The sequence below is a fragment of the Prionailurus bengalensis genome, chromosome D4, assembly GCF_016509475.1.
Source record: "Prionailurus bengalensis isolate Pbe53 chromosome D4, Fcat_Pben_1.1_paternal_pri, whole genome shotgun sequence".
NCBI classification, from domain to species: Eukaryota; Metazoa; Chordata; class Mammalia; order Carnivora; family Felidae; genus Prionailurus; species Prionailurus bengalensis.
The window spans coordinates 19,191,152-19,213,798 of record NC_057359.1 but is presented as its reverse complement, the minus strand read 5'-3'; the positions used below and the strand labels follow the sequence as shown (position 1 = coordinate 19,213,798).

Genomic DNA, 22,647 nt, shown 5'->3' with positions numbered 1-22,647 from the left:
TGTCCAGGATTTTGCCTGTAGGGGGTCAACTGTTACGGTCAGTTCAGGCCTGCGAGGAAAGAAGGGTGCATTTAAGAATGTAAGCACATTCATTTTTAATGCCTGATTCATTTCCATTCCCTAAACTGTAAAATAAATAATAAGACCTTGAAGCCAGATAGCATCGCAATGCCAAGTTTCTTATATAATGACAAACACCACTCTTCCACTCAGTATGTTCCTCAATGTGAATTGATTGAATATATGCCACACATTTGAAAGGCACTTATGCACGCTTTTAATAGAGGAGGCATTAACTAATTGCCTAAAGCCATAAAGTGTTTACAGGACGAGCAGGGACGACAGGATACCCTCCCTACACCTTCCCGCTTCTGCTTTTTCCGAGGGCCCCTCTGCGCTCTGCCTCAAAAGCTATCCAGACCGAAGACAAAAATCAGATGTTGTAATACGCGTTCTGTTGCACCGATTGAGTACAAAGAGATGCTGTTCAATTTGTAAGTTTGTATTAATGCAGCTCAAACATGATTCCGACGTCCCGGGAGCTGGGCCAATGCAGCCGCGGACACACCTTTGCAAGGCAGAGGCTGTCAGGCTTCAAGGCTGGGGCACGAACACGCCGGGGGCTGCTGCAAACGTGTGAGCCCTCTCTAACAAAGCAGGAGTCTTTCCCGTCATAAAATGCAAAGTAGCCAGCCGTTTTCCATTTTCCCCATCCCCAGCCTTCCTCATCAGGTGCCCTAGGAAGGGGCCGGAAGGATGTTTACTCTCCGCTCTGGCGGCCTCCTATTTAACCGAACCCAGAGGCAGCTGCCTCTCTGAGCGCAGTGCCCCCGGAGTCAGGCCCAGCCGCACCTTGCTGGCAGGCTGCCCAGCTGACCAAGCGCTTAGGCCAAACCTGAGCCGGGCTGAGGCGTCCGGAAAGCGGAAGAAGCCCGTCTAGGAAACGAAGGGTGTGTGGTCGTGTCGCTGGTGTGCAACCCTCAACTTAGGGGTGAAGAGTTCAACCTCGCCCCAGGCGCGAGGCTTCCCGCGGCGGACTCCCGGCTCGGTTCTCCTCTTCCTGCAGCTGGGGGGAGTTGAGGCTGAAGCGGGCGAAACGCGCTCACCTGTCGGAACCCGTATCTGGGTAAGAAGTAGGGCCCCGAGGCCGGAGCGCGCTGGTTCCCGCAACCTCGGCAGGCGGCCCTCCGGGTGCAAGGACTTCACGGCCACCGAGGCAGGTGTGGGAGCTGCTCCCGGGAACCCCAGACGCCCGGGCGTCCTGACTGGTTCCTCTCGCCCCCCAGGCGCCTACGGCTTGGCGTGCCCCGAAGGCCTACTGGGGCGGGCGCCAGGGCTGCAGGTCCGAGACGCTCCGCCTCCTTCTGCCACTTAGAGCCACCAGCGCCAGCAGCAACCCTTGAGCTCGGTCTTAATCTGCGGTCACTTTCAGAACTTTCCAGGCAAGGGCGAGCTAGGCCCTTTGCCTCCAACCGACGCCGTGCCTGTCGCCTGCCTGGGACCCTACCGGGACGCGGAGATCCCGCTCTCCCCCCGGGCACCGACGCCCCAACTTTTCCCGCGCGGTCTGCGCCCCCGGACCTGGTGTCCGCCTCCTGGGCTAAGGGGCGCGCGCATCTTCCGGGTGCGGGCCGCACGCCCATCCTCTCCGCGAGCCCTCCTCCTCCCCCGGGACGAGTGTGGGGCTGGTGCGCCCGGAGCTGCGGGGATCCCCTCAAGTTCCTGGCGCTCCGAATTCGCCCCCGCCTCGGCATCGACCCTCGAGGAGCGGACTGAGCCTCCGAAGGCCAGGCCTCGTACTCCCCTAAGTCAAAGAGGTCTCGTCCTTTTCTCTCCGAACCCGGGTGCCTGTCGCGGCTCGGCCGGGCGAGCGGCCGGCGGAGAATCGGGGCTCTCGGGACCGCGTCGCGCCGTCGGGTGCAGCGCGCGCCATGGCCGGCTGCTGCTGCCTGTCCGCGGAGGAGAAGGAGTCGCAGCGCATCAGCGCCGAAATCGAGCGGCAGCTTCGCCGGGACAAGAAGGACGCGCGCCGCGAGTTCAAGCTGCTGCTGTTGGGTGAGAGACTGCGACTCCCGGACCCCCGCTCGCCGAGCGTTTTCCTCCCTCCCTCCGTCCCGGCCGCCCCCCTCTCTCAGATCCCCTTCGGGCCTGGAGCCAGAGGGGTGCAGCGTGGCTCCTTCCTGCCCGCCCCCACCCCAGGGGGGCTCGGTGGCCGGCTCCTGGGGGCCTTCGGCACCTGTCCTTAGCACCTCCAGTTGGGCGACTTTCAAAGGCACCCTTTCCCTCCCCCAAAACGGGTGAGACCTAGCATTGGACCAGGGTTTGCTTTGTTGGCCCCCCTCCCTAACACTGCCTTCACCCCACTCTGCTGCCCCCGGCGCGCATAGCTGCTTCAGAGCCTTTTCTTGGATGTCGGGGTAGGTGGTGGGGAGCTGCCTCCTGTACCGCTTTGGGTTCCGCTCTGGCCGCTGTGCTCCCGGTTTTAAGCACGGGTGAGTGAGTGCTCACCGAGTGCGGACTGTGCTAAGTTGTCACCGCGACACTGGGCCATAATGCGGGCGGGTAATAACATCCCCATCCCGGAGAATTAACTATGGAGGCCCGGAAAATTGGTAAACTTGCTTTGAGAAAAGACAAAGCAGATATCAGGTCAGTAACGGGGGTGATGTGCAGGCTCTAGCCACTCACCCTACTGTGATGACAATTGCCTCCCTTCGGTGACTCCCTTTGGCCAGGCCTGTTTGCACGCAGCAGGCCCAAGCCTCCCTTGTTCGGTTTCACTCAGCCTGCGCCCCTTCCTAGAGTTTGGAATGGGCTGCCCCAGCTGCAGTGACTAGAACCCCTCTGGTTCTTAACGTTCAAAAACAGAAAAGAAAATGCTAAGGTTTGCCCACTTTGTGGAGCCCACTTTTTCTGAGTTTTGTTCTAGAACCCTGTGCGATCCATTGGCTGCTTGAGGAGTATTGACGTTTTCTTTCAGATGAGGATAGTAGCTGTGAGATCTTTCTAGAGAGTTGGAAGCATTTCGACTCTTTCATCCCTTTCAGACAGGAATCCTCTCACACCAGTTGATGTTTGAATACAAGGAGTGACCCTGTGGGAAAGCTTCAAGAAAAGTTGGTCTAGTTACAATAAAATGGAGAAAGCTTTTAGTCCATATCGCCTTCCGGCCTGGGCAAAGGAAGCCTTTTGTACTTATTCCCTGGAGTTCAGAGAGTTTATGTAGGGGTGTCTGGCCTTCACTCGGCTGTACCCCTCCCCAGTGAGCTTAGTGTCTGCCTAGGAGTGGGCTGCCCCACCAGGATACTCGTTGCCACCCCCCTCCCCACTCCCATACTCAAATCGGAATTCCGTGCCCAAAGGCCCCAAGCCAGCTTCCACGGCCTCCGCAAGTGTGTGGGGGGGGCAGACCCCATCCCTTAAGGAATGCCCAAGGGCAGCTGTGCTGGGGTGATGGAAGAGCTTGGAAATGTGGGTTGCGGGTCTACAGGTGTGCCCCCCACCCCCCCCCCCCAGGCCTCCCTGAGGGGAGAGGGAGCCTGGGTGGGGGAGGGAAGAGCTTGTGTCCACAGGCAGGGCTGTTTCATCTCTGGCCGGGAACTCCCAGGGATCTGCAATTGTAAATAGTACCTGGCCTTTCAGGTGGTTAAAAAGCTCCATTTGTTAAGGGAGGAGGATTGCGTGACAGTTGGCTAGCTTGATGACCTCTTTAAAGTAATTACTTGGGTCTCCTTTTGTACCCTTGCCTCAGGCCCCACAGACTGATAGGGGCTCACCTGGTTTCGGCCGCAAGCTTCTTTTCAAGGGAAGTCTGAACCATCTTCCGTGGTGTGAAGTATGTTGATTTGTGTCAGTGTATGAAGCACAGTGTCTGGAACATACCAGGAGTTTCCTATGACAATTTGAGCAGTACACTGAGCCATACTGCGTTGGCATCAAGCCTGGTGTTTGTTATTTTGGGGGGGGGGGTGGAGTAAGATGCTTGCGTTTGCACTCAAACTGGGGTAAAAATATTGTAGGGAAGTTGTTTGCCCTGGAGGTCAAGTTTAATACTAGTGACTAGAATATCTTCTTTGCCTCTCCTGCGCCTTTGCCCCAGTCTTCCTGCACCCTCCAGGCACTGCCTGACCTCCCAAGATCCCCGTTTTCATCGTGTCCAGCTGTGACTAGCATATTGGCTCCGTGCTAGTTACTTAGAAACCACTAGAAATAGTTTCCAAACTACATAGAGCTGTCAGGAACCCCAAGGAGGGACTTCAAAACCTCTGGTTTCTTCAAGGGAGCGGGGCACACTTCCATTTCTTCCATTTCATCCCTTTCAGACAGGAATCCTCTCTCCCACCAGTTTATTAATTTTGAATACAAGGAGTCACCCTCCTGGAAAGCTTCAAGGAAAGAAAAGTTGGTCTAGTTAGATCAAAATGGAGAAAGCGTTTAGTCCGTATCGACTTCAGGCCTGGGCAGGAGCGTCAGGTATTGAGGAGGAAATGACTCCACAGATCCAGGAGGAGGAAAGGACTTCACAGATACAGAAATTAGGGGCGCCTGGGGGGCTCAGCTGGTTAAGCGTACAACTCTTGATTTCAGCGCAGGTCATGATCTCAGTTGGTGAGATGGAGCCCTGGAGATGGAGCCCTGGGTTGGGCTCCATGATCACCGTTCAGAGTCTGTGTGGGATTCTCTCTGTCTCTCAGTGTCTCTCAGTGTGTGTCTCTGTCTCTCTGTCTCTGTGTGTGTGTCTGTCTCTGTGTGTGTGTCTGTCTCTGTGTGTGTGTCTGTCTCTGTGTGTGTGTCTGTCTCTGTGTGTGTGTGTGTCTCTGTGTGTGTGTGTCTCTGTGTGTGTGTGTCTCTGTGTGTGTGTGTCTCTGTGTGTGTGTGTCTCTGTGTGTGTGTGTCTCTGTGTGTGTGTGTCTCTGTGTGTGTGTGTCTCTGTGTGTGTGTGTGTCTCTGTGTGTGTGTGTGTCTCTGTGTGTGTGTGTGTCTCTGTGTGTGTGTGTCTCTGTGTGTGTGTGTCTCTGTGTGTGTGTGTCTCTGTGTGTGTGTGTCTCTGTGTGTGTGTGTCTCTGTGTGTGTGTGTCTCTGTGTGTGTGTGTCTCTGTGTGTCTGTGTGTGTGTGTGTCTCTGTGCGCGCGCGCGCGTGTGTGCGTGTCTGTCTCTGTGTGCGTGTCTGTCTCTCTCTCACACACACACACACACACACACACACACACACTCATGCGTGCACACACACAATAAATAAACTTTAAAAAAGCTTTTAAAAAAATACAGGAATCAGGACCTGGTGTATGTTGATTTGTCTCTAGCTGTGCAGTTTGAAGAATTGATCGGAGTCTCTTTAATGGCACCATTACATAACCCACACCTCAGATGCCTCAGGTGAAAAACCCCACTTTGCCAATGGGAGTGGAGGACCCTGTGTGGAGTATGGAATGACCTGAAAAGCCACCAACTCGGTGACAAGGAAGCATGCTTTTTCAACAAAATGATTTGAGGAGGTTTCCGAAGTGCATTCAGTAGAGCCGTATCCTGTTTGCATTTATAATAAAAGCCTAGATTCCTGTCAGCTGGGAAAGCTAAAAGCTGCTGTCTGGTTAGGGCTAGTAATTGTGAAATGTCCGTGTAACACTCTTAGCTGAAGGAGATGGGGGGAATAAAGAATATGGTTGAGTTTAGTAGGAGAGATTCCTTATCAGCTCTTCAGATAAAAGGACTGAAAGGAGTTCTAGTAAGAATCTTGATGAGTACTACTCAGTACAGGAAGAAAATGTCTGGACAATGGCAATTAAGGGGGAGAAATGGAATCTTTTATTGATTTTTTTTTTTTTTAAATATTAGACGAGGCTTAGTAAATTGTTAAGACTTAAGCCGTCAGTCTCTGGAAACACTCAATTTTGGATGTAGACCTTCGTGTGGGAACTGTCTGGGAGGCATGTGTGCTGGGGAATTGGTATTCAACTTAGGCTGGCATAGGGACTGCAAATCTAAGCGCTGAGGCCAGACCACCTGGATTCAAACCCTGGCTGTACCCTTTCTTAGCCGTAGGCTAACTTCTCTTGGGTTTGTTTGGCAGTGGTTAAATTTCTGCTGCCTTCACTCCATTTTTGAGCATTTTTTTGCCACCAGTGAGGTGTTACTTTCTACTTTAGTCGATCGGTTGCAGGTTGCATAGCAGTTGACCTAAAATGTCCTGGTAGTGCTTTCACGGTAACGTTTGGCTTTGAGTTTCCCCTTACTTTCTGAACCATAAGCTGATTTCAGGGTCTATCTTCGTACTTACACCAAAACGGGTGAAAATCTGAGTCCCCTAAAATTTTATTGCATTGGTTATAACAAAATATCATCTTGAGACTAATGATCACGTTCATAGGCTGGAAGTCTGTTAGAGCAAAGGGTGGAGGGAGGGTGGTTGTCTCAGTAGAAAGTGACTTTTCTGGCTCTGAAGAAGCAAAGGAGTGAAACGGTTAAGTATGCCCATGTTCCTTATTCTTCCCTCGGTTCAAACCAACACTTTTCCCACATGCTGGAGATCATTTGTAAGTGCTAAGTTGGAGGTGTTTGTTTGCAAGTAACTGTTGGGAGGATTGTCATAAATGCTTAATAGAGAATAAAAGGTGGTACAGGCAGTGCATGAACGGGGATCTTCTGGCCGGGGGGGATCATGTGGATAGGGCCATAAGAAATGGGGAGGTTAAGGTACTGATGGCTGCCCATGTGTGGACTTGTGCAGGACACATAGAAACTTCTCCCCACTATGAAGAGAAACTTTGGAGAAAAGGAACAGTGTTCTTAGGATGTGGGATGATACGAAGGGGTCCTTGGAGGCAAGATTTCGTTCAGTTTTTGTGTTTTATTTTAGCCCTTTACGTGAACATTCTCTAAACTGCCAAATAGATGTTACTGTAAAAATGCTTCGTTTTTTTTTTTTTTTTTTGTCCTGTAATGTGCTTCCGAATGGAGGAAAGTGACTTTATCTCTGGCTTTTGTCCATTGTGGGTAGAGATGGTCTCTTCAGAGGTCTTCAGGGGACTGCTGTATCATGGATACAAGCAGAGTATTTCTTTTGCCTCTAAACTAATGCAGAACCTTTTCAAACCATGGACTATGAAAGGTACTTTTTGTACCTTTTCAAATAAGCTATACTGAGGTATAATTTATATCCAGTATGGAACTCTGGATATGTGATGTGTTCTCTGAAGGTCCTCGGTGGAGGCACACCATCTCCATCTGCCCCACGGTGATGTTACATTCAGTTGCTTTTTCAAGATGTTGCACATGGCCTATTGTCTAATAGTTTTGGGGGGAGACACTTTTTTTTTTTTCAACTTTTTAAATTTATTTTTGGGACAGAGAGAGACAGAGCATGAATGGGGGAGGGGCAGAGAGAGAGGGAGACACAGAATCGGAAACAGGCTCCAGGCTCCGAGCCATTAGCCCAGAGCCCGACGCAGGGCTCGAACTCACGGACCGCAAGATCGTGACCTGGCTGAAGTCGGACGCTTAACCGACTGCGCCACCCAGGCGCCCCGGAGGGAGACACTTTTTAAGGCCAGGCAAATCTCCTGCTCCTCACCATATATCCCTGTATACCACGATGTATACACCACAATGTATACACCACGATGGCTGCAAAATTATTTTCCAAATCCAGCACTCTCTGCACATTGACCAGTTGGCACTGCACACGTTACTGTAAAAGCCTTCCTTTTGTCCCTATTCATTATTAATACATACTCCTGAATCCCTCACTGGTTTTTACTTCATTACTGTACTTAATTATTTTGACACTCAGATTGGACCCAATTTGTGCAATGAGACCACCTTCAAGCTGGTTCTTACGTTGCTGCAACGTGGCCCGTCATGGTTTCCACCCCCCACCCCCCAACTCTTAATCTCTGGCATAAAGAGGAGCCTGGACCTCCAGTTGACGACCTTCCCAGTTGGGTATTCAGCCATTACTCTACAGGGACTCAATTACTTTGGGTGGAGAACGGGACTTTGTCTTTTCAGATGTTGAGGGCACTAGAAACAAAGCTAGCGGGTTCCCAATTCACATCACTCACCATTATCTACATATCTGAAGAATCCCATTTCTAAAGGCATGGAGTTAGAGGACGAACATCTTGAGGCTGTAATGCTGTGAGCAGATAAAGAAGGGAAAAACTTGACAGTAGAGTTGGGTGAAAAAAAGCAATGTTAAAAAAAAAAGCCTTACCCCACAAGGTGTCTTTTTTTTTTCCCTTGAAAGATGCCTTATGGTCAATAAAACCTTTTTCTCTTCCAGTTGTACTTGAATTACAAAAGTTTTGTTGTAAGAACCCCCATGTGTGGGGTTGCAGGGAGGAGGGTAGCTAGATTGAGAAGGCAGAGAGGGGTTTTTAGTGAGTCTGTAGCAAAGGTATTACTAAAGACAAAAATTGAAATCCAGGCAAAAAGGGGACTTGAGTGGGAGAATTCTCACCAGGACTTTTCATGAAATGGAAAGATTTGAATAATAAAGACTGGGAAAGAACCAGTAGCAGGGCATTTCTGGGGCCCTTCTCGGGGACACAGCAATCGGCATGGGTTGGTCCATTGCCTTCCAAGCTTGACAGCTCTCTGAGCCTTACTTGCCCCTGTGAGAACCTCAAGTCTTGGTGGGGCATTAGAGCGCATTCCTGGGTCAATCGTTTCTGGGTGGTTGCTATAAATCAAGATGTGCTCTGTGATCTGAGTCCTGATGGCCTGGGGTAGGGCTCCCTGGGGGTCAAGCAGCCCTTGCTGCAAAAACTGTGGAAGGAATCGAAGGGTACCAGCAGAAATCCAAGGGCTCTGAAGGTGGAAGGCACTGCAGGAGGCTTTGTGGGAGCCCTGATTTTGATTAGGATCAATTGGCTCTCTGCTGATGGGTAAATTAATGGGTTGTCCTGTCAGCCAGTGTTCTTGGTTGCAGACCGTTTAAGTAGAAGAATGATTTATTGGAGGGAAAGCAGGAAACTCACAGGACCGATGGGAATTGGAGAGCAGGCTCAGCCAAAGGGCACGATCCAAGGGAGTTTTGACACTGGTAGCAGCCTACACTGCCAAGCACACAGCCAGGGACGATTCCACCCGGGTGGCAGTTGAGGCTGCAGTGGACACTTCACAGCAGTGCTGCAAATCATCCTGTGACCACTTCCTGTCTTGTGTGTCACCTTGCAAAATTTCAGGCCATTTGTTTGTGCTCAGCTGCCGGGGAACTGGGGGAGGGCAGGCAGCATGGCATGATGGTAAGGACATGTTTTCTGGAGCCATGCTTCCTGGGTTTAAAATCTAGGCAAGTAGTTCCCGTTGGGCTGTGAGCACCCTGTCTGGGCTGAGGCCACTTGCCTACCACTACAAGGTCACTGGTAGAACTGACATGCAGTTCTTGGAAAGATGGGTGGATAGGAGGGTCAACAGCAAGAAGGCTCTGCTGATGACTCTTCTAAGAGAACCGGGTCCTGATAAGTTGCCATAACTTAAAACTATGAAATGAGCAGTGTCTTAAGACTTTGGAAACTTGAATTGCTTTTTTTTTTTTTTTTTTTTTTTTTTTTTTTTTTTTTTTTTTGGTGGGAGGGGGTGTCTCTGAGTATGGAATATGTAACCATGAAGAAGACATTACCTCTCAACCTCAGGGTCCTCAACAGTAAAATGAAAGGTGTGGGTCAGGTGACCCTTGATATCTTTCCAATTCTGTTAGCAAATATTTTATACCAGTGGTTCTCAAAGTCTGTTCCCAGGAGCACAGACCTGTGCTCCTGTTTTCAGCACCTCTTGAAAACTCATGAGAAATTCGAACTCTGAGTCTCCATTGTGGTCCTCTGATCAACTTCAGTAGTGGCCCCACAATCTGTATATTAATCCCTCCAGATGATCCTGATACATGCTCAGATGTGAGGACAGGATTGGTCTGGCCTTCAGGACTGGGCAGCCTCTTACCGTACCTCTAGGGTCTAAGGACGATAACCTTATTTTTCAGCAAATATCCAGGAGGTCCCCGGGACTGACCTGCCTAGGGAATGATTTGTTGCTTGCAATCGAATAAACCTCTCTCTCCTCAACTTTGTGAAGGATGTTCAGAGTCTGAGCTAGGTAATTAGTAGGGATATTTAGCATTTGTCCCCATGTGCCTGGTTGGCAGGCAAAGAGAAAGCACACATTTACATTTACCTCAGTAAGAGTCCTTATAAAAACAAGTGTTCGCATTTGTATACACTCTTGTACTTTTATATACTACTCCAAAAGCTACGTTCCTATAAACTGCAGTGGCCTTATGGCTAATAACCATTAAGTAGTTACTTTGTGTCACGGAAAGTGGTGTACAGGAAGCCTATTCTAGTAAGAGCTGCCATATATCCGTCTTTGAAAAATCACATGGAACATTGGCTGGTATTTCCATCCGAGGGAAATAAAGGGTGATAAACTTTGTCTTAAAAAAAAAAATGTTAAGTAATGGATGAGTTCTACTTTGTAGTCTTAAAAAATGAATAGGAAGAGAAAACCTTTATCTTTGATTATTTTGCCTGAACGGTGTATTCTGTATTGTTGGCTCATTGTCAATGACCCACAGATGGATTAGCCATGCTACTGCTCTCTTGAATCTGCTGTGAATAACACCTTCATTTTGAGTAACTCATTCCCCAAGTATTTCTGTTGCTTGGCTACTATGTAATACGGAAATACAAGTTAATTGCATTACTAAGCAATATCCAATTAACAAAGGTGATGAATCATGTGCAACATCATTGTCTAATTTATATAGAATTGTATCTCATAAGTGTATCAGTATGCAACTGAATGGAAAAACTTAAGCTCCTCTCTTACCACAGAGTTTAAGAAAGTGTAAACTTCAATTTTATGAATGGAGTAGAGAAGGTCCAGAGGAGTGAAGGGGCTTGGCATATGTCATGGGGCTCAGTAACTGGTAACTAATTGGCAGTAGAGTACAAGACTAGGAGTCCAGTATTCATTGCCAACTCCTTTTTTTTTTCCATGAAGTCAGTCTGAGTCCTCTTGTTGGATTTCTTCGTTTCTAAGGCAACATTGATTGTAAGACATGCTATTGATTTGAAAACAGCTTTTCAGGAAAGCAAACACCTTAATTAATGCTCACATCAATGCAAAAGCGTCTCGACCTTAAAAATGTTAATTTCTGTGGCAATAAAACTTGGAATCAAGGTATTCATCTCCCCCCCCCCAACCCCGCTGGCTCCCAGATAGTACAAATTTAAAATAAGCAAAACTACTCCAATTATTGACATAGAATAGAATTTCATGAAACCAGTTTAAGTGCTGAAATTAGAAAAGAAACCTCTGTGTATTGCCATCAGTCTACTGGGCTCTATTTCAAGTAAAACTTGAAAAAACTGTTTCCTGGATTAGTGGGGCTGTTCTATATAAAGAAGGTTAGGAAAAAAATGGGAGCAACCAACTGTGGTGACAGTGTCTGAGTGATGGTGGATGGGCCACATCCAGGCAAATTCTTGAGTCTGGGAAGAGTTTTATATGAGACCTTGAACTCCTTGAGGGTTTTGTTCACCACTTACTGACCTCAGCCCCCAACCCTGCCCTGCTGAGGATCGACCTTAGCTTAAATATTGGCTGAATGAATATGTGTGTCTCTTTGTCTCCATGAACTAGCAGATGGTTAGTATGAAGAATTCCATATAGAAGCTAGAGGTCTCTACTGTTTGGGCTACTTTAGGAACATGCATCAAAGGAAGACTGTCATGGGTTGGGTCTTCCAGAAAAGCAAGGTGTAGATAATTTCAGAATTGATTTTTTTTTAACATGTCCAATATGTTAGCTACCTATTTCTGTTGAATGTTTATGCCTAGATTAGTGGTGTCAAAATATGAAAATTGAGCCCAGGTCGTAGAAGTGAAATGCTACCTGGAAAATAAATTCCTTGTATTTCCATAAAGAGTTTTCCTAGTAATCATACATAAGATTTTGATACGTAACTGGAATCATAGTTGAGAAATTTGTTAGTCTTTATTGCTTCGTTCTGAAATAATTTGAAAAAAATTCTAACTCATCTTTTTCATGTAACTTTCCTAAATTTGTGGTAGGTCTGTCTCTATAAAAATTAAGGAGTTAGGGGGCGCCTGGGTGGCGCAGTCGGTTAAGTGTCCGACTTCAGCCAGGTCACGATCTCGCGGTCCGTGGGTTCGAGCCCCGTGTCAGGCTCTGGGCTGATGGCTCCGAGCCTGGAGCCTGTTTCTGATTCTGTGTCTCCCTCTCTCTCTGCCCCTCGCCCGTTCATGCTCTGTCTCTCTCTGTCCCAAAAATAAATTTAAAAAATGTTGAAAAAAATAAAAAAAAAATTAAGGAGTTAGGCCTCATGATTTTAGAGTCTCATCTCCTACTTAATTTTATGGATAAGAAATTTGGAAGATCTAAAAAGAGAATCAGTCATTATTAAGACCTAAATGTTGTGCAGCGTGAGACCTAGTTTGGTGAGTTTGGAGCCATACCATAGCCTGATCAAAGTTCGTAGGAAATTGACCTTTTTCTGTGCAGCTAATAGAAATCATCATCTTCTATTGCACAGAGTGGGGATGTTTAAAGTGACAAACATGATGTACTCCATGTATATTTGTATTTGTTGATGTAAATCTTTGTAATTGGTGTTATTAAAATCAGTGGCTTGTAGATTTTAGGATTTTGAGTTGGTTGTAAAAAATTGGAGAAGGTTAACAGAATAGTACTATTCACTAAAAAAAAAAACTTGCCATGTTTGAGAGTGTTAAAAATACTATAGCATATTCATCTACAATACCGTTTAAAAAGTGACATCAGACAGAGTTAACAACTCATTTCTTAACATACCAAAAATGGCACTGCTTGAACAAAACTGAAAGGTCTTCCCTTCTCTCCCTGATTGATCCAATTCTACCTGTCTTTATCTCCATTATTGGGACCACTGGCCACTCAGGTGCTCAAGACAGAATCCACAGAGTGTTGAATTTTCTGCTACACTTAACACTAGAAATGGAAATTAGAATAATAAAACAGTAACATTTATCCATCCAATTCTCCGTCTGGGCACTTGAATGATCTCATTTATTCCTCACCATTTGAGGTACACTTAGTATTATCCTTTCCATTCTACAGATGAGGGAACTGAGGCCCTAAAGAGAGGTTGCCAGCCAGGGCAGAATTTTGAGTCCAGGCAATCTGACTCTAGAGCCCTGGTTTTTTTTTTGTTTTGTTTTGTTTTGTTTTTTTAACTTAAAAAAAATTTTTTTTAACATTTATTATTGAGACACAGAGCATGAGCAGGGGAGGGGTGGAGAGAGGAGGAGACACAGTATCCGAAGTAGGCTCTAGGCTCCTAGCTGTCAGCACAGAGCCCGACGCAGGGCTCGAACTCACAAATCACGAGATCATGACCTGAACCGAAGTCAGACGCTCAACCGACTGCGCCATCCAGGCGCCCCTAGAGCCCTGGTTCTTAATCACAGTCTTGCTCCTGTTTCCCAGAGGCAATGTTTCACCAAAAATCTACTCCGGGAGGCCAAATCTCTACTGTACCTATTTCTTAGAATTCTCTTTGTCCTATCTCTCCTCTGAATTCACTAACCTCTCCCTAGAGTCCATTCTCCACACTGCAGGCAGAGTGACCTTGTAAAAAAGGAAATTGGATTGCTGTTTTCCTGCTCAAAATCTTTTTAGGGTCTTCTCGTTGCCCTTGGATGCAAATCTAAAATCTGTGCATGGTGTGTGAGACTGTCTATCCTGTCCCTTCCCACCTCTGTGCCATTATTCCCTGTGATCACTCATTCTTGGCTGTAGGGCTTTCTTTTAGGAAATTCATTGGGCCAAACTCATCCTCCTTAGGCCTCTGCTCATGCTGATCTATCCGCTTCCAACATGAATACCTAAAAGTCTTCCAGCTAACTTCTACTTATTTTCAGAATGCTTCTTAAATATCTCTTCCTCCTGGAAGCCTTCTCTGACTCTGGTCCAAATTAAGTTCCCCCAGAAAATTCTTCCATAGCCCGTTCTGGGTTTTTTGAGATTTTTCTTGTTTCTTGAGGTAGACCTGTATTGTTAAAAACTTCCCTCTAGAACTTCTTTTGTTGCATCCCAGATTTAGACTTCATTTTCATTAGTCTCTATGTATCTTTTTTTCTCTTCGATTTCTTGGTTTACCCATTCATTGTTCAGTAGAATGTTATTTAGACTCCATGTCCTTGTGTTCTTTGGAGATTTTTTTCTTATAATTGACTTGTAGTTTCATACCTTTTGTGGTTGGAAAAGATGCACGATAAGATTTCAATCTTGTTGAATTTGTTGAAACTTGTTCTGTGGCCTAACATAATCTATCCTGGGGAGTGTTTCATTTGCATCTCAAAAGAATGTACATTCTGTTATTTTTAGATGGATTGTTGGGTATAGATCTGTTACGTCCATCTGGTCTAATGTGTCATTCAAAAGTACTGTTGACTTGTTGATCTTCTGTCTGGATGGTCTGTCCATTGATGTTAGGGTATTAAAGTCTCTGCTATTGTATAACTGTTGATAACTTTTTGTCTGCTAATAGTTGCTTTATGTGTTTAGGTGTTGGGGTACTGGAAGGCAGCTATGCTCACCACTATACCACCAATGCTAGGTACCTCCCATATTGGGTGCATAGATACTTAAAATTGTTACACTCTTTTGTTCGGTTTTTCCTTTTATCATTATGTAGTATCCTCTCTGCTTTCTGGCTACAGTCTTTGTTTTAAAGCCTATTTTGTGGAAGTATTGTTACCCAGCTTTCTTGTTTTCATTTGCATGATAAATGTTTTTCTATCTCTTCAGCTTGAATCTGCATGTGTCTTTAGGTCTGAAGTGAGTCTCCTGTGAGTAGCATATAAACGAGCCTTGCTTTCTTATCCATTCAGTCACCTTATATTTTTTTGATAGGAGCATTTAGTCCATTTACATTAAAATTCATTATTGATAGACATGTACTTCTATTTTGTTACATACTTGTTTTGTGGTTGTTTTTGTAGTTCATTTCTTCTCCTGCTCTCTTCCTTTGTGGTTTGATGATTGTCTTTAGTGTTAGCTTTGAATTCATTACTCTTTATTTTTTCATGTATCTATTACAGGTTTCTCACTTGTGGTTACTGTTGGAGTCATACATAACATCTTCAGATGCAGCAGTTGATAGCTGATGGTCACTTAAATTTGAACCCATTCTGAAAGCACTGAAGCGCTGAAATCTTTACTCCCTTGCCCTGTTTGCTGTTTGTCCTATTTTTACGTCCTTTTATTTTGTGAGTCCCTCGACCGATTTTTGTAGACAAAATTGATTTTTAATGCTTCTGAGTGAAACTCAATACTGGTTTTATAAGTGATTAATCTACCTTTATCATGTTTGCCTTTACTTGTGAAATATTTTTTTCATAATTTTCCTACTTCCTCTTGTGGCCTTTTCTTTCCCCTTAAAGGGTTTCCTTTAAAACTTCTTAAAAGTCCTGGGACACCTGGCTGGCTCAGTTAGCGGAGCGTCTGATTTTGGCTCAGGTCATAATCTCATGGTTTGTGAGTTTGAGCCCTGCATTGGGCTCTGTGTGGACAGCTCAGAGCCTGGAGCCTGCTTCGGATTCTGTCTTCTTCTCCTTCTCTGCCCCACCCCCTCCATCTCTCTGTCTAAAAATATATTTAAAAAAATGTTTAATGTCTTAAAAGTCTGGTTTATTGGTGTTGAACTCTTTTACCTTTTGTTTGGCTGGGAAACTCTTGCTGTCCTTCTATTGTAAGTGAGAGCCTTGCCAGATAAAGTTTGCTTGGATGCAGTTTTTTTCCTTTCAGCACTTTGAATATATCCTGCTACTCCCTTCTGGCCTACAGAATTTCTGCTGGTTAATATGCCGAGAGCTGTAGGGGGTTTCCCTTGTATGTAACTGTTTGCTTTTGCTGCTACTCAAATTCTATTGATCATTACTTCTTGCAGTTTTAATTACTACATGTATTGGTGTGCATCTCCTTGGATTAATAGTAAAGGCTTTCTGTGCTTCCTGGATCTGGATGCCTGTTTTGTTGCCTAAATTATGGGTATTTTTAGCTATTAATTCTTTAAATTCTTTAAATACATTTTCTGCCCCTTTTTCTCTCTTCTCCTTTTGGGATCTCTATAATGCAAATATTATTCTTGATGTTGCTGAGTTGCCTTAATGGATTCCTATTTTTTATTTATTTATTTTTGGCTGTTAGGCTAGTGTTCCATTACCCTGTCTTCCAAATTGCTGATCCATTCTTCATCTTCTAATGTGCTTACGATTCCCTCTAGTGTATTTTAAAATTTCAGTTACTAAGTTCTTCATCTCTGACTGGTTCCTTTTTTTTTTTTAATGTTTTTATTTATTTTTGAGAGAGAGCACGAGCTGGGGAGAGGCAGAGAGGGAAATCAAGAATTTGAAGCAGACTCCACGCTCTGAGCTGTCAGCACAGAGCCTGATGTGGGGCTTAAACCCACGAAATGGGAGACTGTAACCTGAGCCAAAGTTGGATGCTTAACTGACTGAGCCACTCAGGTGCCCCAGGTGCCACCCCCCCCTTTTTTTTTTAACTTGGAAGTTGAGTTGAAAACCTCACTGATACTGGCATAAAAACAGACACTCAGATCAATGGAACAGAATAGAGAACCCAGAAATGGACCCACAAAGTATGGCCAACTAATCTTTGACAAAACAGGAAAGAATATCCAATGGAACAAAGACAGTCTCTTCAGCAAGTGGTGCTGGGAAAACTGGACAGCGACAGGCAGAAGAATGAACCTGGACCACTTTCTTACACCATACACAAAAATAAACTCAAAATGGATGAAAGACCTTAATGTGAGACAGGAAGCTATCAAAATCCTCGAGGACAAAGCAGGCAAAAACCTCGTTGATCTTGCCTGCAGCAACTTCTTACTCAACACGTCTCCGGAGGCAAGGGAAACAAAAGCAAAAATGAACTACTGGGACCTCATCAAAATAAAAAGCTTCTGCACAGTGAAGGAAACAGTCAGCAAAACTAAAAGGCAACCGATGGAATGGGAGAAGATATCTGCAAATGACATAACAGGTAAAGGGTTAGTATCCAAAATCTATAAAGAACTTAACAAATTAAACACCCAAAAACCAAATATCACAGTGAAGAAATGGGCAAAAGACCTGAACAGACACTTCTTGAAAGAAGACATCCAGATGGCCAACTAATACATGAAAAGATGCTCAACATCACTCATCACCAGGGAAATAGAAATAAAAACCACAATGAGATCCCACCTCACACCTGTCAGAATGGCTAACATTAACAACTCCGGCAACAACAGATGCTGGTGAAGATGTGGAGAAAGAGTATCTCTTTTGCACTGCTAGTGGGAATGCAAACTGGTGCAGCCACTCCGGAAAACAGTATGGAGCTTCCTCAAAAAGGTAAAAATAGAACTATCGTACGACCCAGCAATTGCACTACTAGGTATTTATCCAAGGGATATAGGCATGCTATTTCAAAGGGGCACATGAACCCCAGTGTTTATAGCAGCACTATCAACAATAGCCAAAGTATGGAAAGAGCCCAAATGTCCATTGATGGATAAATGGATAAAGATGTGGTGTGTATATATGTACAATGGAAGATTACTGGGCTATCAAAAAGAATGAAATCTTGCCGTTTGCAAGATAGTTTGCACTACGAAATCTTGCCATTTGCACATAGTTCTATGTGGATGGAACTAGAGGATATTATGCTAAGTGAAATTAGAGAAAGACAGAAATCATATGACTTCACTCCTATGAGGACTTTAAGAGACAAAACAGATGAACATAAGGGAGGAGAAGCAAAAATAATATAAAAACAGAGAGGGGACAAAACAGAACAGACTCCTTAAATATGGAGAACATACAGGGTTACTGGAGGGGTTGTGGGAGGAGGGATGGGCTAAATCTACCCCTGAAATCACTATTGCACTATATGCTAACTAACTTGGATGTAAATTAAAAATAATAATAACGAATAAAAAAAAAAAAGGAAACCTTACTGAGATCCTCCACTCTTAAGTCCAGTGAGTGTCTTTATAAGCATGACTCTGACTTTTTAAAATCAGGTATATTTCGGGGCGCCTGGGTGGCGCAGTCGGTTAAGCGTCCGACTTCAGCCAGGTCACGATCTCGCGGTCCGGGAGTTCGAGCCCCGCGTCAGTCTCTGGGCTGATGGCTCAGAGCCTGGAGCCTGTTTCTGATTCTGTGTCTCCCTCTCTCTCTGCCCCTCCCCCGTTCATGCTCTGTCTCTCTCTGTCCCAAAAATAAATAAACGTTGAAAAAAAAAATTAAAATCAGGTATATTTCTTACCTTTGTTTCATTCAGCTCTTTTGCTAGGTTTCTTTTATCCTATTCTTTACTGGGTACATATTCCTCTGTCTCCTGATTTTGTCTGTGTTTATTGCTATGTGTTACGAAGGTCAGCAACATCTACAGATCTTGAAAGTAGCGGCCTTATGATGGAAGAGGTCCTGTGGTGCCCTGTGTGCAGGGTGCCCTGGTCACCAGAACCACATGCTCCAAGGGCTGTCTGCTGTGTGGGTTGTGGGCACTCTGCTGTTGTGGCTGAGCAGTGTTTGCCTTTGGTCTGGTCCGCAGCAGTGACCTGCTTGGCCTGCTCTGCATGCACCAGGCAGGTTTTGTCCCTGTGCTTGGAGGAGCCTGTCTTTGGCTATGTTAGGCCTGCGGGCCAGTGGTGTTGGCATTTGGGCTACCTGTCTGCATTCTCCGTCTGTTGTGTGCACACTGGATGGTAGGGTACTCTGTGTGCGGCCCCCGGAGCTACTTGAGTTGGTGGTGGCATGGCAGTCATCCCAGATATTAGCCTGGGATGGAGTCCTACCATCCCAGTGCATGGGGCACTCTCCCCGCACTGCCAGCTAAAAGGCTTGACTGCTGGAACTGCTGGCATGTTGGTGTATGGTTATGTCCCTGTCCCCGTAGGGTGGTAGGCACTTGGGAGTGGTGGCAGTCCCTTCCAGGGCTGTTTGCGGGGTATATTGGGGTAGGAGCTGCTTTGGGGGAATGCGTGGCAGTTGGGGGGGGGTGGGGTTGGATGGTCAGGGCTGCAGAGGAATGCGCGACCAAGCACACAGTCTGAGCAAGATGCGCGGAGAGTGTTTATGCTGGTTCCTGCAAGTGTCTAGCTATTTAGGCTTGGGGAGGGGAAGGGAAAGGGTGCCCACCAGCACTTTTTGTTCTTAGAGAAGTCTCTTGAGGATCTCTGCACCTCTGGGGCACATTCTGAGGTTAGTGAACAAATCTCCTTCACATATACCCCAGGCACTTTTCAAACTGTGGCTTGTGAGCTATGTCTCAGCGGAGTTACTTATTATGCTGGTTCTTTAAGGGCAGGGACCCAGTTTCTGATTGCCCTCTGGCTCTCCTGGAGCTAAACACGCTGATTTTAAAAGTACCTGAAGTTAAGCCCCACTGGTTTTTAAAAGCTCACAAAGTTAAACCCCCGCAGGTTTTCAAAGCCAAATGTTAGGGGGATTTGTCTTCCCAGTGTGTGTCCGCTGTGCATGGGGTGCCTGGGGTGGGCCTGATCCTCTCCGTTGTCTGTACTTGAAATGACCCTCGCACTTGTAATCCGTCTAACTGGGGGTTTAGTTCCCAGCAGAGTCTCTGCCCCTCCTATCCTCTTCAGTGTGGCCTCGTCTCCACAATTAACTGTGGAAGGTCTGTTCTGCCAGTCTTCCGGCTGTTTTCAGAATTAGTTGTACGAATGGAGCTGTTGTCTTAAAGTGTCCTTGGGATGAGGTAAGGTCAGGATTCTCCTATTCTGCCATCTTTCAGACCTCCTCCGTGTTTCTTTTTTTTTTTTTTTTTTTTTAAATTTTTTTTCAACGTTTTTTATTTATTTTTGGGACAGAGAGAGACAGAGCATGAACGGGGGAGGGGCAGAGAGAGAGGGAGACACAGAATCGGAAACAGGCTCCAGGCTCTGAGCCATCAGCCCAGAGCCCGACGCGGGGCTCGAACTCACGGACCGTGAGATCGTGACCTGGCTGAAGTCGGACGCTTAACCGACTGCGCCACCCAGGCGCCCCCGTGTTTCTTTTTTAAAATCATGCTCATCCTGGTTTGAAACTGTTTCTGATAGTGTATTTACAATGGGTCTTTCCTTATAGTCTCTAAATTTTGTGGGGTGTAGGGACTACTGGAATCAGTGAATCTTCAGCATTTCGTATAGTGCCTGGGTAAGTGGAAAAGGCTTATTCTTAGAAGATAGTATTCTAATTTTTTTTACATTTATTTATTTTTGAGAGAGACAGAGCCCAAATGGGTGAGGGGCAGAGAGCGAGAAAGAGACACAGAATCTGAAGCAGGTCCCAGGCTCTGAGCTGTCAGCACAGAGCCCGACATGGGGCTTTAACTCACGAACTGTGAGATCATGACCTGAGCTGAAGTCGGACGCTTAACGGACTGAGCCACCCAGGTGCCCCGAAGATAGCATTTTATATGGAATAAGCCTATGACTATTGGTCCGTTTTAAACTTTTACTTTGAGACTAATGAACTTCATTACGTACTGACACTGGACTATGAGCTGACGTTCTGGAACAAATGATCTATGCATGCATCTTACTTGTTTCTTAAGCTTTTGGGTTTATGCACAGAAGTACATACTGTCAATATTTAAAAAAAATTTTTTTTTTTACTCTCTTAAAGAAAACCACAGGCCCAAAATGACGTCACTTAGGTTAAGGCCCCAAGTCTGTAAACCAAGACTTAATACCTAACCTAAGTGCAGTTTCAGTACCTCTAGATCCGTAACCTTTAACCAGTCCCTGTTGGTTAACGCGAGAATTTCCTGGTCAGCGCTGGGAAATGTACTGATCGACCCCTTCCATTCCCCTTTTAGGCAAGTTTGCCTAAAACAACAGATTCTTTGCTAATAATTTCCTTTTCCCTCACTTTCTACCTTTTAAAAACCTTTTATGTAGCCCTTTGGAACTTTGTTCTATTAGATGTGATGCTGTTCAGTTCATGAGTTGGTTAATAAAACCAATTAGATCTTTGAAATTTACTGAGTTGAATTTTTGTTACCGTCTTGAAAAGTGGCATATTTGTAGCAGAGGCCGCTAGCAGTTTTCTGAACGTGTGTTTTTTCCTCCTTCTGTAATACGAGAAGTTTTATCTGGGCCATGGACACCCAGGTAAAGACTGTTGTTTCTCAGCTTGCCTGCTGTTAGGTGTGGTCATGTGGCTAAGTTATAGCCCATGAGATGTAAACTGTGGTCATACAGGCAATTTTTGAGTTGTGACCTTAAAGGAGCCTTTCTTCCCTTGTGTAGAAAGATGCTAATGTTGGAAGGAGCTAGAGCAACATCTTTTACCATGAGATGGAAGTTGGGTGTTAAGGAAGAAAAAGTAAGAGGGTAGAAAATGTCCCTAAAACCCTGAAACTTCCATATTAGCCCTGAGCTAGGAATGACAGGGCTCTTGTAATAGTGCTAAACTGGTATCCTGGCTAATACAATACTAGACATTCTGTTCTGCAGTTACCATTTGAATTCTCCATGATCGATCTGGAAGTTTTTCCCCCAGTCACTTGCAATTCTAAGGCACAGAAATCAGAATGTAGTGTGTGTGTGTGTGTGTGGGGGGGGGGGGGGAATCTAAGGTGATAATGATATGGGCCAGCTGGTGGGCAGCACTGTATCTGGGGTTCTCATTCTCTGTCATGAACATTGTACTGATCTGTGACAGACTTGCCAGGATTTTCTGCAACTGAGTTGTCAGATGTCAGGGGCTTTTCTGTGAGCAAATAAACATTTGAAGCTGCTGGTTGTAATTGATAGGGAGTTTATGAAAACTGAAAAATATAAAACCTGGCTTTCCTAAGCATGTAATTGTTCACTTTAATTTTTAAAAGTCTAGTAATTTTTTGTATAAAAATAATCATGCAGGGGCGCCTGGGTGGCTCAGTCGGTTGAGCGTTCGACTTCGGCTCAGGTCATGATCTCGCAGTCTGTGAGTTCAAGCCCCGCATCAGGCTCTGTGCTGACAGCTCAGAGCCTGGAGCCTGTTTCAGATTCTGTGTCTCCCTCTCTCTGACCCTCCCCCGTTCATGCTGTCTCTCCCTGTCTCAAAAATAAACGTTAAAAAAAATTTTTTAAAAAATCATGCATTTCACTTAATTTTTTGGGTTGGTAACTTACTAAGTTAACTCACAGGGAATTAAGTGATTAAATTTCCTTTAAATGTTTTAAAACCTATTTATACATTTAAAAACCTGAGGATCATATATTTCAAGCTTCTGACAAAGGGGGCAAATAAGAGCTAAACATTTAAGATGTGCCAGTAGATCTTTAAAGTTAGAGGTTAAATTCTACCTCTAAGTAGAGGTAATCCTACTCTTAACATTCAATATATGATCTATAAATGTAATAAAATACTATTTCTAAATGAAATAATCATTTATACTTTTAACTCTTGTAAATTTATCACAACTCTAATAGATTATTTCATAACAGATTGAATGCCTTCAATAACACAAAACTCAGTCCTGACTCCTGGCTTCCATATTTACTCCTGAACTTGAGTAGAAGTACTATATGTTTGGTTGACTTATTCATACAGGGCTTGCAAAGCTCGACCCAACCAAGAAGAGATTTAC

The 22,647-nt window shown here is 45.3% G+C and overlaps 1 protein-coding gene across 1 annotated transcript in view; it reads left to right on the top strand.

Annotated features, from left to right (window-relative positions):
• The first annotated feature begins 963 nt into the window (after positions 1 to 963).
• GNA14 (G protein subunit alpha 14) overlaps positions 964 to 22,647 on the top strand; it is a 205,561-nt gene continuing 183,877 nt past the window's right edge. Inside the window, exon 1 of the mRNA XM_043565728.1 lies at positions 964 to 2,055. Coding sequence (XP_043421663.1) covers positions 1,932 to 2,055 — 124 coding nt within the window. The 5' untranslated portion in view covers positions 964 to 1,931. The remainder of the gene's footprint in view (positions 2,056 to 22,647) is intronic.